General features: G+C 35.3%; 1 protein-coding gene across 1 annotated transcript in view; it reads left to right on the forward strand.

Annotated features, from left to right (window-relative positions):
- The window catches only part of Dcc (DCC netrin 1 receptor), a 1,165,761-nt gene that overhangs the window by 1,021,312 nt on the left and 130,593 nt on the right, over positions 1 to 13,856 (forward strand). Inside the window, exon 16 of the mRNA XM_052155825.1 lies at positions 9,061 to 9,156. Within this exon, the coding sequence (XP_052011785.1) occupies positions 9,061 to 9,156 (96 nt within the window). The remainder of the gene's footprint in view (positions 1 to 9,060; positions 9,157 to 13,856) is intronic.

Below are 13,856 nucleotides of genomic sequence, written 5' to 3' on the forward strand. Positions count from 1 at the left end.
TCAATACTGCTTTGTTGTTTTTGCTTTATGTCTTTTGATAGTTTCTCCTCATCTACAATTAAAATTATTTTTCATCCCATTTTCCCACATTACCTCTGTTGACTGTGTAGTTGGTGTCATGCACAGAATAGCATTGCTGGCTGATATCATGTAGTTTTTGCCTTATACTTTCTTCTACTGGCTCTTATTTTAGGACTTACAATTCAGTTAAGGTATGATCCAAACTGAGTTAATTGTTGTGTATTGTGTAGCCTAGCAAACCAAACTTCACCTCTCGGATCCAATTGTTTTACCACCCTTTTTGAGCCAATCCTTTCCTCATTATTTTGCCATAATACTTTTGTTAAAATCATCTGCCCCTACTCGGATGGGTTACTCGTCAGCTCTGTACAGCCTATTGGTCTGTATATGTAAGAGTCACCACACTACTGTGATTCCTATATCCTTATAGGAACATTACAGAATAGAACCAATGATGCTTCCAACTTGTTTTCATCCCACTTCCGTGGGTATTAAGATTGCTTTGAAATCACACTTGAATTTCATATCAATCTTTCTATCTTACAAATAGGTCATGGGAATTTTGATAGGGATCACATTGAAATCACAGATCCTTTTGGTAGTATTGACATCATAAGAATATTACATTTACCAATTGATACAATGATAAATACTTCTATTTATCTGCACTTTACTCCATTTTCCTCATCAATCACTTGTATTTTATTTTATATATCATTTGTCTCCTTAGTTAATTCATTAAGGTTTAATGGTTTGATGGTATTATAAATGTAATTGCTTATATGTTTTGTTTTCAATTTATTTCATTTCTATTGTATAAAATTTAATAGTGTTTTTCTGTGTTAAGTGTATGTTTCTATTTTGTGAACATTATTTACTACTCCACTAGTTATTTCTTGCTTTTTGTTAACTTTGTTATTTTATATATACAGGATCATGTGATATACCAAAGGGGTAATATCACTTTTTTCTTTCTAATTTTAATTTTTTAATTTTTTTCTTCTTTTGTTAGAAATGAGCACCGTAGCCTTCTAACAATATCATGAAAAAGCTTTCAGTTTCCACAATTAAGTAGAAAATCACTTGGGCATGTTTTATACATGACTCTTATTATCTTGAGAAAGTTTATTAAATTATTTTATCATATGTTTATGAAGGTTTTGCCTGAATGTATGTCTGTTCACCATGTGTTTGCTTAATGCTCAAGAGAGAGGCTAGAAGAGGCATACGATCTCATTTGCTAGAGTTACCAATGACTGTTACTCTTTGTCATTCTTTAAATATATTCCTTTCTTATTGAGAATAGATGTTTTTCTCATACAGTATATCCTATTGCGGTTTTCTCTTTCTCTAGTCTTCACAGTTCCTCCTTGCCTCTTCTACTCTCAGGATCTACTCCTTTTCCATATCTCACTGGAAAAGATATATGCCAATATAGCCTGAGGTTAAGGAAAACAAATGATATTTCTATGATCTGGACTAGTTTCTACGTAGTACAAATTACCGGGGGCCGTTTAATACTGATGTGTTAGTCCTTATGCTGACTTGAGCATGACTGTTCACAAAGCAGGGAAGCCTGTCTTTGAATCCATGAACTACTAAGTGGTGAGCTGTATGTTTTCCTCATTTCTAGAATGAGGACAGACAATGAGCTTTTAAGGGTCCACAACAAAGCTAAGTGTAATAAAACCTTTCTGAGGTCAGCTTCTGTCACAACAAGTGGCCTAATTTAGACTCCTGTTATTAGAATCTATCATTTCTCCATGCCATTGTATGCTAAGGTTCTTATCACGGTCTCTCTCTTCACGCCTTGCTTGCCTATGGTTGTCTACTTCCTGTTATAGCTTCTCCCACAGAATCCTAAAAGAATGGGTGAGGAGATCAACCAAGAGAATGGGTCAGGACAACGAGAAAGAATGGAAATGTGAAGGAAAGAAGAAAGCATGAGGGGCCATAAGAATGCACAATGCTTCTTTGTGTACTGATTATAAACTCATATTTATTATTTTGTTTGTATGGAGAGGAGTCAATTTAACTGCTTCTTAAAACCATCGTAATGATTTTTTTACATTAATATATTAAAGAAGCATATTTGTAGTTTTATTAATTCATTCTATAGGTTGTCACAAAAATTTCCCACCTGATTTTATAATTATTTTGACTTTTTAAAAATAACATGAATGATGAAAACCTATGTGCTTTGTTATACTGTGTCTGCCTAATGTCCTTATGGACAGTTTTGATGAGAAATCATTTCATTAAGTTTAGCACATGTAAGCTCGGCATAGTGCTGTGTAATCTGAGCATCTCCTCATATTTCTTCCTGACTCCCAGGCCTCTCTGTCATTCACGCCCCACCAGCAAAGTGGGTATGAGATGCTTACTCTGCCCTCTGGCATAAATTATGAGAGAATACCAAAACTTGTAGCCCTACAAAGGAACAACAGAGAGTCCACCTGGCTTTATGGTTCTACTGGTATCTCCTCTTTCTTGAATGATCAGAATAAATTGCCATGTTCTCTATTGCTTAAATAAGCATGAACCTATCTATCTAATTTAAAGTATTCATGAGACAATTGATAAAAATATGTTCACTGGCAACATTAAATAGTAAGCATGAAAACATATAATTTTTTCTTAAATTATAGAAGTGACCACAAAAAATATGTCACTTTACTCATGGTAGGGCAATAAGAAATTTGTCCCCACACTAAAGAAATGCAAGACCACTAAATTATTCATCAGAGAAAATAGAGATGAGTCTATATGAAAGAATATATTTAGTAGATGAACTTTGTCCTTTTGGCTCTTATACAGTATGTTACAATATGTTTTTCATCTTAGTCATACTGTATCGCCTCAAGTGGGGCTCTTATGATATTTGTCTGTACAATCACAGTAGCCTCTGACATATACCTTCTTTCAACATATTTTTTACTGACAATAGAACCGAAACAATTAAAAATATATACCGTTATGTCCTATTCTCAAATAAATCCCCATAGTAACTAAGTGAGTGGGTGGGATCTACAAGACTGGCTAATGAACAAACCATGTCTGTAGTCTGACCTTTAATTGTACAATGTTTGCGAAGAAGAAAAAAATAAGACTTTATTAGAGACTGATTCAAATTAGACTTGAATTAAATTTACAAAGGAATGTATGCAGTGAAGTAGAATTGAGTGTACTATATACATTGCATCTTCTTAAATTATGACTTCCTTTTCCTTCTTAGAGATCAATGCTGTCAGTTGTATTTCCTCTCCACCCATTACACTTGATTAAAAAGTTCATGTCTGATAGAATCAGAGGTATTCAGGAAGACTTCATCTCACAGCAATCCATGGCCTCCTTTACATGATGGTTGTGGTAGCCCTGGTCCTTTGTAAGAAGCAGCTGTTTGCATTAGGAAAGAGGGGTACCATCCTAATATTCTCTAATCGACTTGCTGGCAGTGCTGGCTAAGAAAGGAAAAGATGGAAGCTCATGGATCCTGGGCCCCGACAAGCACTTGGCATGGATGGGGCCATACTCTAATGAATAAAAGACTCTGGAATGTCAACCGGCCCAGGCCATTGACATTTAATTTCCACGAAATATTAATTAACAACAATGAAGTTCTCCCTAGTGGCTTTTGCTACCAGGCTCAGCTTCTTGCTCTATCCCTGAAGGTTTTCATGATTCATTCTGAGTCCCAGAAAGCAACATTCATCTCTAACCTTCAGAGAAGATTTAACACAGGCTCTTAGAATAATGAGGCTCCCATGTCTCTTGGGAAGAACACCAAGACTTCCGATAACCAGTTCCTTGTCTTTACAACCCTATGATCAATAAATGTGCATTTAACACCCCCTGTTATTGATACTCAAGCGATAATGGGCAGAGTCATCTATTTGTGCATGCCGAGAGCCATTAAGTATTTTTTCAGCTTCTCTAATTCCAAATAGAATATTTGTAAAAGAAAGGGTGACCAGTCAAATATTAAAAAAACAATCTGTTCAATACTGTAAAATATGTGGGCTCCTATATAATATCCATAACCAAAAATAATTCCCAGGGAACTCTACCAGGATCCAAATCCCTCTTGCATGATTAAATCACATTAAGTCCAAATGAGAAAACTGCCAGACTTTATTTGCAGAGACAATTGATGCATTTGTCAGGCTTATGTATCTGCAACACTTCTTCAAATACCAAAAAAATAAATTTATTGTCATAATTGTCATTAAGCATATTCCTGTACAATGGGGTCTGACCATAATTAATGATTAATTCATTGGGAATTCATTATGATAATAGTAAATGTGTTTAACTCATTTGATGCTTACATAGTGGCAATGATTCTTAGCAATTCTTTTGTATTTTACTGATTTTAAACATTAAAAGCTCTGAGCATGTGCAGGAACATAGTTCCACATTGCCCTCTAGCGGTGTACTGATAAAAACCAACTTCTTGTAAATCATAGGGGACATCATTCTTGGGTCTTAGCACACTCTAAAAATATCTTGAGCTCAAGACACATTCAAACCATATCCCTCTGCCCACATACAAAAAAATTATATTACTAAACCATCCCTCGTTTCCCATAACTTTGCCAATAAATGATTAACAAGTTTATCTTCCTTGTGCAGGCACATTCAGTATTGGATCAAGTCTAGTTTAAAGGGAAGCCTATTGTCTCCCCAGTAGGCCCAGAATGTAGACAAAAACGTAATGTGTAGGCTAGAGAGACAGAGACAGAATACTGGATCTCAGAGGGCAGATTGTAATGCTGGTGATGTTTATAGAAGCAAGTGACCAATTCCTTGTCTATGAATTGGTCTACTGCCAGCTCGAAGCCAAAAGAAAACACGGGAATCCTTTATCCTGGCATGCCCCAATGCCCTCTAGTAGACTTATTTCTTATAGATTCACAGTTCCTTCCAGTACTTGGCAATGCAATGCTCGAGGACAGAATCTTCATTTAAAGGATTTTCAGTTACATTCAATCTCCTGAGAATAGTAGGCATAGATTCAGGGGAATCTATTTTGCCCATAGGAGTTTACTTAAATACCCTACAAATATTTAAATAGCTGATGTGATCACACAAAGGTCTAGGTTTCCAGAAAGTTCCACAAAGCTGATTTCCTTCTTTGAACCAATGGCATCCTCAAACAGAAGAATTGCTTAATTCTCAGCTCCTAAGAATCTTTCTACTCTATGATCTTTCATGCAGCAACCAAATTTGCCTTACTCTCCATTGCTCACTCTAATTAGACAAAAGGAAACAAATCCAAAAGCAATTTCAGGCAAACAAATAGCTCCAGATCCTGTGCTTGTGAATATAAAAATCCTGCACTCATTTTCATGTCCTTGATAAATATCAAGATAAATGCAAATGTAGAGGTGTATGAGGTGGAACTGAATTAAATTTTAACCCCCCCCCAAAAAAGCCATTTCATATTGCATCAGGTAAATAACAAACATAATCATTCATGTTTCAGTGTACAGATAAACTTGTCTGTCTGATTTAAGGAATTAGATCTAGTATCCCCTGCACATAACTAATATCCTCTGACCTAGGAAAGAAGTGGGTTTCCACCTTATCTTTGTGTATTTTCAGCACTCGCCATGTGTTGCCTTGAAATATTTTTATGTTCTAGGATCTCTCTAATCCTATAAACTATCTTCTTCCACAAGCTCTACTCAGAGTAAATATCTACTGAAAACCCTTCTCATGTGACCTGATGCTTCACAAACATTGCTGACCTCTACTTGAAGATGACATTCAGAAATCACGTTGCATATTATTTTGCTTAAATTTCTGTAGTATTTCTTTATTCCCTTATTCAGAAGTAACTTACTACAATAATAAGAGAGGTTAGTGTTTTACAACTAGTCCTAAATCTCAAAGAACACTTGACATTTGATTATTATTTCCTTAAAAGTAAACTACTTTGATAACACATGGACACACAAACACACACACACACACACACACACACACACACACACTAACACTAACACTAACACACACACAAACACGTTTTTCTTTTCAAGTAGAAGCAATTCATTCCATGGAGGTCAGAGTGCTACATGAGATATAGTCCTATTTCACTCTTCTTGCTATATTGTAGCTTTGGGGACATTGTTATTTTGAATGTCACCATCTTTAATGTATGCATTTAAATGACATTCATACTTGATGAAGATCTAATACATTCTCAAAAATCATCATTAAATATGAACTCACTCACTGTAAGACCTCATCATAGTTGTATAAATACTTTAGCACAGAAATACAAACCTGACATGTGTAGCTACATGTATGCTTTTAACTGACTTCAGCATGTTTCTCTGCTCTGTTTGCTGTGCTCTGACAGCTAGAGGCTAGACCCCGTAGCAAGACTTCAGAGGTCAATAATAACTTCTGTGAGAGATATTTAGTGTATGGGGGGTTTGCTCTTGACTCTATCTGGGAAATGATGAATATTCAATGCCTAGATTAATTCCTTGAGATTTTAGAATTAGAATATTCCATTTTGCTCATTGAGTTTTTCTTCCAGGAAGGTTTAAAGAGATCATTATGCTTTTGGTCATTGAACAACGTTTATTTATGAAACAACATGATTAAAGCTAATTTCCTTATCAGTTTTCAAGATAGTAATGTGATTATCTATCAATTTCAGAACAGAACAGCTTTTATTCTTTGAAATACATCGATAAATTAGTACATTCATATGTATTTCTGGGTATTGATATACTGAAGCTCATTAGGTTATAACTGTCTTTGTGATCATTGAAATGCTCTATACAATAATTCCTGAATCTGTTGACAGAAGATCTTCATTGTCCTTAGCTGGTTTCTTCCTTTATAGTTTGTCAGGATGATTAAAACTCAGTTGTGATGTTTCCATCTTAAAATTTGGGATCATGAGTTCTATAAAAGTCAGTTACAGTAGGCAATATAGTTTTATACACCTGCAGCCTACATACTAGGGTTGCTTCAGTTTATCAATCAAAACTTCTCAACTTCTTTACTTTTAATCGTTTTTTAATTCAATATATTTTTTATTTACAATTCAAATGATTTCCCTTTTTCTGGCCCCCCATTACCTGAAAGTCACATAAGCCCCATTCCTTCCCCCTGTTCTCCCATCCACCCCTTCCCACTTCCCTTTTCTGATTTTGTCCTATACTGCTACACTGAGTTGATAAATCTTGACACCCAGATTAAAATTAAAAAAAAAAAAAAACTGAAGCCTTTGTGTAATTCCAGTTTAAGAACTGGAGATTTTAGCCACTCCGTTTTAAGTCTATGTTACCTTCCATCTCTACTAAGACTCTTGGCTTCAAGGACACAGTGGATATAAAATTGTAACCCTCATATTTGTTTATTGCTTTGTTTGTATCTTACTTGTCTTAGAATGACAACAACAAAAGGTCCTACATCATAAAAATCACTCAGTTGTTTCTTGCATATAGACCACTATTGTGATCAATTGATTCTTGTATCATTATAGTGTCAGAGCATGAAGCCATTACAAAATAAAATCTCTCCTGTCACTTAGCTTTAGTTCTTTGACTTTATTACTCAGAGGCTAGCTTTCTAGTCACAGATGGCTCTGGCCATTTTGGATGTCTATACCTCATTTTCTATTAGTTCTGATGGTTAACACAGTGATATGCAATGGTTAGAAATGAATAACAGTTTGACTATTCTCATCCACTGTATTTATAACTAACTTTAACTATACAATCCTTACATTTTATTATCTAGAATAAAAAGTAAATTACTATAATTTGTTACATAAGCTATTTCTATAAGAATTGCTAATTATCTAATTTTGCCCCCCTGAATCTCATATCTATTATATCCATATTCTTCATTTAAACAAAATGTCGTGTGTTCCTTTGTATTTATTCTGTTCAGGTGTGATTTTCTTCTTTAAGGAATCCACTTAGTGTATTTGAGTTGTGTATTTATCAACTTTCATATTGAATTGCTTCTTCCACGTAAATTGTATTCATTCATATTTTCTTCTCTTGATTTTGTTTCTCTACTTGATTTCGCTTGTTGAATTGCCCTTCATTTCTAACATATTTGCTCCTCTCTCTGCATTTGTGAACTAGGTACTTTGGTTCCTGCTCATGTCCAGTTGTATTTTTGTTATATTGGTATGATGAATACTATGAACAGATACATCTAGAGGAAAGGTTTATTTCAATATATACTTCTAGATCATAGCACATCATTGAGGAAAGTCAGAGTATAAACTAAATTAATGGTCTGAAGCATAAACCTTGAACAAATGTTGTTTGCTAGCTGGTTCTCGGATTCTTCCTCAGCTATCTTTCTCATACAACCTAGTTTCACTTGCCTGGCTTTTACTGCCTCCCCACATAGCCTGGTTACTCCTTAGTGTGGTTACTCCCATATCAATCATCAGTAAAGGCGGTCTCTCACAGACATAATCACAGGACAATTTGACATGGACAGTTCTTCAGTTGACATTCCCTCATCTCAGCTGCCTTAAGGTTGTGTCAAATTGACATAATTTAACTATAATTTGTCCTGTCCTGGAGTGTATTCCTCACTGGTCATTTCCAAGTGTCTGTATTTGTTCTTTAATCTAATATGCTCTGCCTTCTTCACTACCTGACAGTTCCTTAGAGTTGTCTTCATTTCCAGTCTGATACCCACTTTTGGTTTAACTAACACAGACATCGCTGACACTTGGGGCCTTAGGCTGTCTGCTGGGAACTCACAAGATAAGGTTGTAGTTTAGGGTTTGGGCTCAAACATCATTACCCACCCTATACAGAGTGGCTAAAGCTCTTAGTTCCCTACCTTCTTGTGCATGTAATGCTCAAATGAAGATTCAGGAAGATTGAAAGCCTGTCTCCATTAGAGTCAGTGGTTCCCAGAATCCGACACATTCATTGTCAAATATCAATTTATTTAAAAGATTATATTAAATTTGTTTTCAGGAAATGTTCACCATGAGCATTTCAATTCAATAATTCACATGTCCAACTTGTTTCTGTTTTCCTCTAGAGTCAAGTTCTCATTATGTAATCTCCTTAAAAGCTTTCAACAATGCTGGAGAAGGTGTCCCGCTCTATGAAAGTGCCACCACCCGTTCTATCACAGGTATGTACCCAGCATCAATCCTCTTGTGACAAGGTAGTCAGTCCTCGGATTATGGTGAGAAGGAGCAAAACTTTAAATTAAACCAAAATACAAAAGAAAAATTATCAAAACTGAATACATAAAATTATCACAACATATGCATGCATTATGTATACAATATATTTTAATTATTTGGTTCCTAAGTGAATTAGAAGTACTCATTCTATACATTAGTATGTGGACTTATATAATTCAGCCCTTGCTTTTCCAATCATCTTAGAAGCTTCATGGCTTGGTGCTCTAATATGCTTCTTCATTCTGCTAACCAGTTAGTCATTTAACATGGCCATTTGAGTGGAAGATATGTGATCTAAGACTCTAAATGTTCAATGTGCCATTGTTTCTCTTAATGAAATCCTTCAGATAGGTGACAAGGATAAACTGGCATCTTGGAGTGACTTAGATTAGGCTAAATAACAAAGAAGAAATATGAATTGGGCCATAGGTAAACCTGACAAGAGAATGCAAAAGAGACTGGCTGATTCAAAGACTAATCACCTAAAGAATAGCTAGCTACAGGAGTTTAACTTGTTTAGCAGCAAATAAGACCAAAATGGTGGAAGACCATGAGACACTGTTAAGATGGTGAGATCTAAGTTATGGACAGTGGCCGTTTGTCAATAATACTGGGTTTATTAAAAAATGGAATATGAATCACATTTGTGGACACCCCCAAAAAAATCACATCACCATTTTGCTCCTAACAATGCTAATCCCAAACACTTGTCTAAAACCTGGACCAAAAAAAAGTTTATGTCTTCAATTAATATTTTGTGCCTACCCCTTCCACAAAACCATATCATTCTTACTTGATTTGGTTGGCCATAAATTTTCACTTTAATTAGAATGAAGTGTTTAAGAGGTCAAGCTCCAGATTTGTTACTAAACATCAGAGAGCAAATGATTGCTGGAGTATGAATTCCAGATGAGGATCATAAATGGCTGAAGAATAAATATTGCAACCCTCTTTCTTTATCTTCTGTCTATATTTACATAAATTTATATTTGCTTTTCAAGCCTACAGGTGACATTCATAGAGTACCCTGAGAATTTTTTCACTACCCCTTGCTCACAGACTGTCCAAAAAGTGAGGCTGTCTGGAAAAATATCAGGGTCCTCTGGCTACACCTGGGATTTCCCTTGTTGGCCTTCTGCATGTCCTCTCCTTCCTGGTCCTGTTAAGGAACCTAAACAGTTTCTTATTGTCAAGGTGACATTGGGCTATAATCAGGTGACATAAAATTTCACCAAAACCAGTCTTTCAAAGATTTTCCTTTATTAATAACAAAATTAACGTCTCATGAACAGGCCCTGCTGGGTATCGGGATGAAAGTCAGTTTTTCAATAGAACATCAGAGTAGTGAAGGGGTCAAAGTTCAGATCGATGGAAAGGAAGCTGTACAGAAGGAAGTGTCTGTGGTATTAACATCTTTCCCTGTGGCATTTGCTGTCAATTTTTAATTCTTAGCATATGGCATGCCACGGTGTTTTCTCAAACACCAGTGATCCATAACACAGGCTTTATTTTCATGTTATAATTCAGATTCTAATGGAGCTAAGAAATGAAATGATACCAAAGTTGGAAAATGTGTCAGGAAATTTCTTATTGACGAAAAGACAGTAATGGGCTGTAAGGGGTGTTTGAAGCTGCCATTTCACAGTAAAGAATAAACCTTTACCTGGAAGTAGAATTAGTTTTATGCTTCCTCACAGCATAGAGAACAAAGAGCAAACCAAAGGAATCAAAGGCCAAGTCTCTAAGAGTATCTCATATTTATAAATGTGTCATATTGTCATGTAAAAACTACTCTTTATCTTTGAGTCATTGCAAAGTATTCCCATGAGAAGTCTTGGAAAAATCCAGCAAAAAGTATACATGAAATATATCAAAGACAATGAAAGCATTCGGCGAATGTGAGCACCAGGCCCTGGAGCATTCTAAATGCTCTGCCAGTAGCCTTTGGTGAACTCCATACCCTTTTCTGAGACTGGGAATATCAGTTCAAGCTACTGACACTTTCACCTTGGCCCCACACAGGAAAACTCTTCTACCATCAAGCGCTTTATCTATTGTTGTTGTAAGAACAAGTGGTTTTCCACCTAGAGAAGGGAAAGGTGCAGAGAATAATCAGAGGTTAATGAGGTACATCCTTTGAATTAATGTATTCTTAACCATTTTAGCAAGGTTTAAACAAAGTATAATTCAGTTGAAAACTTTATTGATTTTAAAGACAGTTTCAAACAAATACAGTGACTAAAATTTCAGAAGGCTACCAAAATATGTTAGGAACTGACTTTCGTGTGTGTGTGTGTGTGTGTGTGTGTGTGTGTGTACATAATCTCACAAAGAGGGGCTATTAGTTATAGGGATGAAAGTCAGTTCTCCAATAGAACATAATAGTAGTTAATGGAGCAGAGTTCAGAAATGGAAGATAGGATGTGTAGAAAGAAGCTTACCTTTATATATACGGGGTGTGTGTATAATTATATATACATATACATATATGCTCACATACATGTGTACTTGTTCACATACCTCTGAAATTCAACAGAGTATAAGGCATCCTAACAGAGGAAGAAACGTTAAAGAACAGTTTAGTAGCAAAAGGATTCTTCCATCCAATTATCCAAAATCTTTTTCATCAGGATAGAAAAACACTTATAATATATGTAACATATTCACAATGTTGCTTACTATCTCCCGGAATGCTCTGCTCTGCCATAGATGTAGGATATCTTGTCTTTCCCTTATAGGGGACTAAACTCTTAGGGCCATGAAGGTTTGGCTTTGTCTACCATAGAAAATGAATAAATGCTTAAATAATTATTTATGTAATATGAGTTGGTATAATCCATAAAACATATAGCTACTATGTTATGGAGCATAGTTATAGAGGGATTGACAGGAAAAATAATGACAAGAGTTGTATTCCTAAGAAAGGAAATCAAACTTAGCTATTGGCAAAATTTTATGGGTCACATTAGGTCCACACATAATTCAAAACAGACAATATTGCTTTGGATACAATAAACTTATGTTGTAATTGCTTCTAAAACACTCAGTAAATAATACCCATTAATAGTTGCCTTTTCCAAAATAGTAAGTAGATAAATGGACTATTATAATTTCTTATCATAGGATCAGTTGATTTCATAGCATTATAAATAACGCGAAGGAGAAACGACTCTCACACAAACTAAGGGCAGCAAAGTTGTAATATGGGTGGAACCCTATGATTTAGATAAGTCGAATATAAGTCAGACGTTGAACCACTCTTTGTCTATTCATAAAATTCATCTTACAAAGTCAGGCAAGAGTAAAACATATAAACCTGTACTTACTTTAGTTTGGCAAACTAAAACATCTTTTCTAGATTCACAAACCAGATAGATAATTTAAATCCTTGTACAGGCTGCCATGTTTTGTATTCTCTCTTTACCGTTTCATAAATCCATTTGGTTTTAAAGGGGCTCTTAATGAAAAGAGACATCAAAAGAAAAAACAAAATCCTGGGTTCTGTCATTAAATTTTAATACCAAACTTCACTCCCTCCCCCTTCCCTCTCCCCATCTCCCTCTCCATTTCCCTCTTCCCCTTCTCTCTCTTTTTCTTCCTTTTTGTTCTGTTTTTGATTTGGGTGTGGTTATTCAGTTTTTACAATATTTTCTTCAAGCCACAGGCCAGTAACATGCTTAATTATTTATCGGAAAAACATGGGGCATGGGAATTTGAAATTCAAGGGACAGAGGAAATAATCAACAGAGTACCCAACAACCACCCAGCTTTGAACTTTGCTATTTAAAAATAAATAAATGAATACAAAAATCTTGTAAGCTGCTGCGGACATTCTTCTACATTTTATCTGATCTCATTCCTTTAAATGACACGAAATGTCCAGGCTTAGCTTGGTGCTGTCAGTCTTAAATTTTTGTTAGTGTGATTCCTTACTGTGTTATATAAAGGTCAGCTTTTAAATCTGTTATCTATGATTTTGAACATCTCAAAATGGAATGATTGTCACTGCCACAAAGTATGTTTCTGATTTTGCTTGTCATAGCATAGCAGAAGTGTAAGGGTTTTTTGAAGAATTTTGTAAGGTCACACCACATTCAGCAGATTCCAATCGTGTTATTGATCAGAGCAGGTGCATCCCTCAATGGAAATCTCATCATTCTGAAGGGAGTTAATTTGCCTTCTTACCCAGTGGTGTGCATTCTTTCCACTGAACTTGCAGTTTTAGAATCAGGAATGTAATATAGGAATGCCTGACAGGACTAAAATGATACTAATCCATGTGTGAGAATACAGGAGAATGAGCACTTCCACGATTTAAGATTACAATCTAAGAAAAGCTGCTTGCTAGTGGCTGTCTCACAGCAGATTCTAGACCATCAGCAATAAAAGGTTTCATGTGACCATGTGAATTGGTTCACATTGGATATGTGCACTGATAGAAGGACTGATCTAGTTCAAGCATGTGTCATTATAATTTGTATGTTGCCTGAACAAAATCTATACAGATATAATATAGACAATAGTAAAAGCATTACAAAAACCCATTAGGGATAAAGAAGAGCATTAATGTATCCAATAGCATTCATTTCCATTTCAGGAAAAAATGACCAGAAATATGATTTTTTTGCTATTATTTAAAAGTCAT

The sequence above is a fragment of the Apodemus sylvaticus genome, chromosome 13, assembly GCF_947179515.1.
Source record: "Apodemus sylvaticus chromosome 13, mApoSyl1.1, whole genome shotgun sequence".
NCBI lineage: Eukaryota > Metazoa > Chordata > Mammalia > Rodentia > Muridae > Apodemus > Apodemus sylvaticus.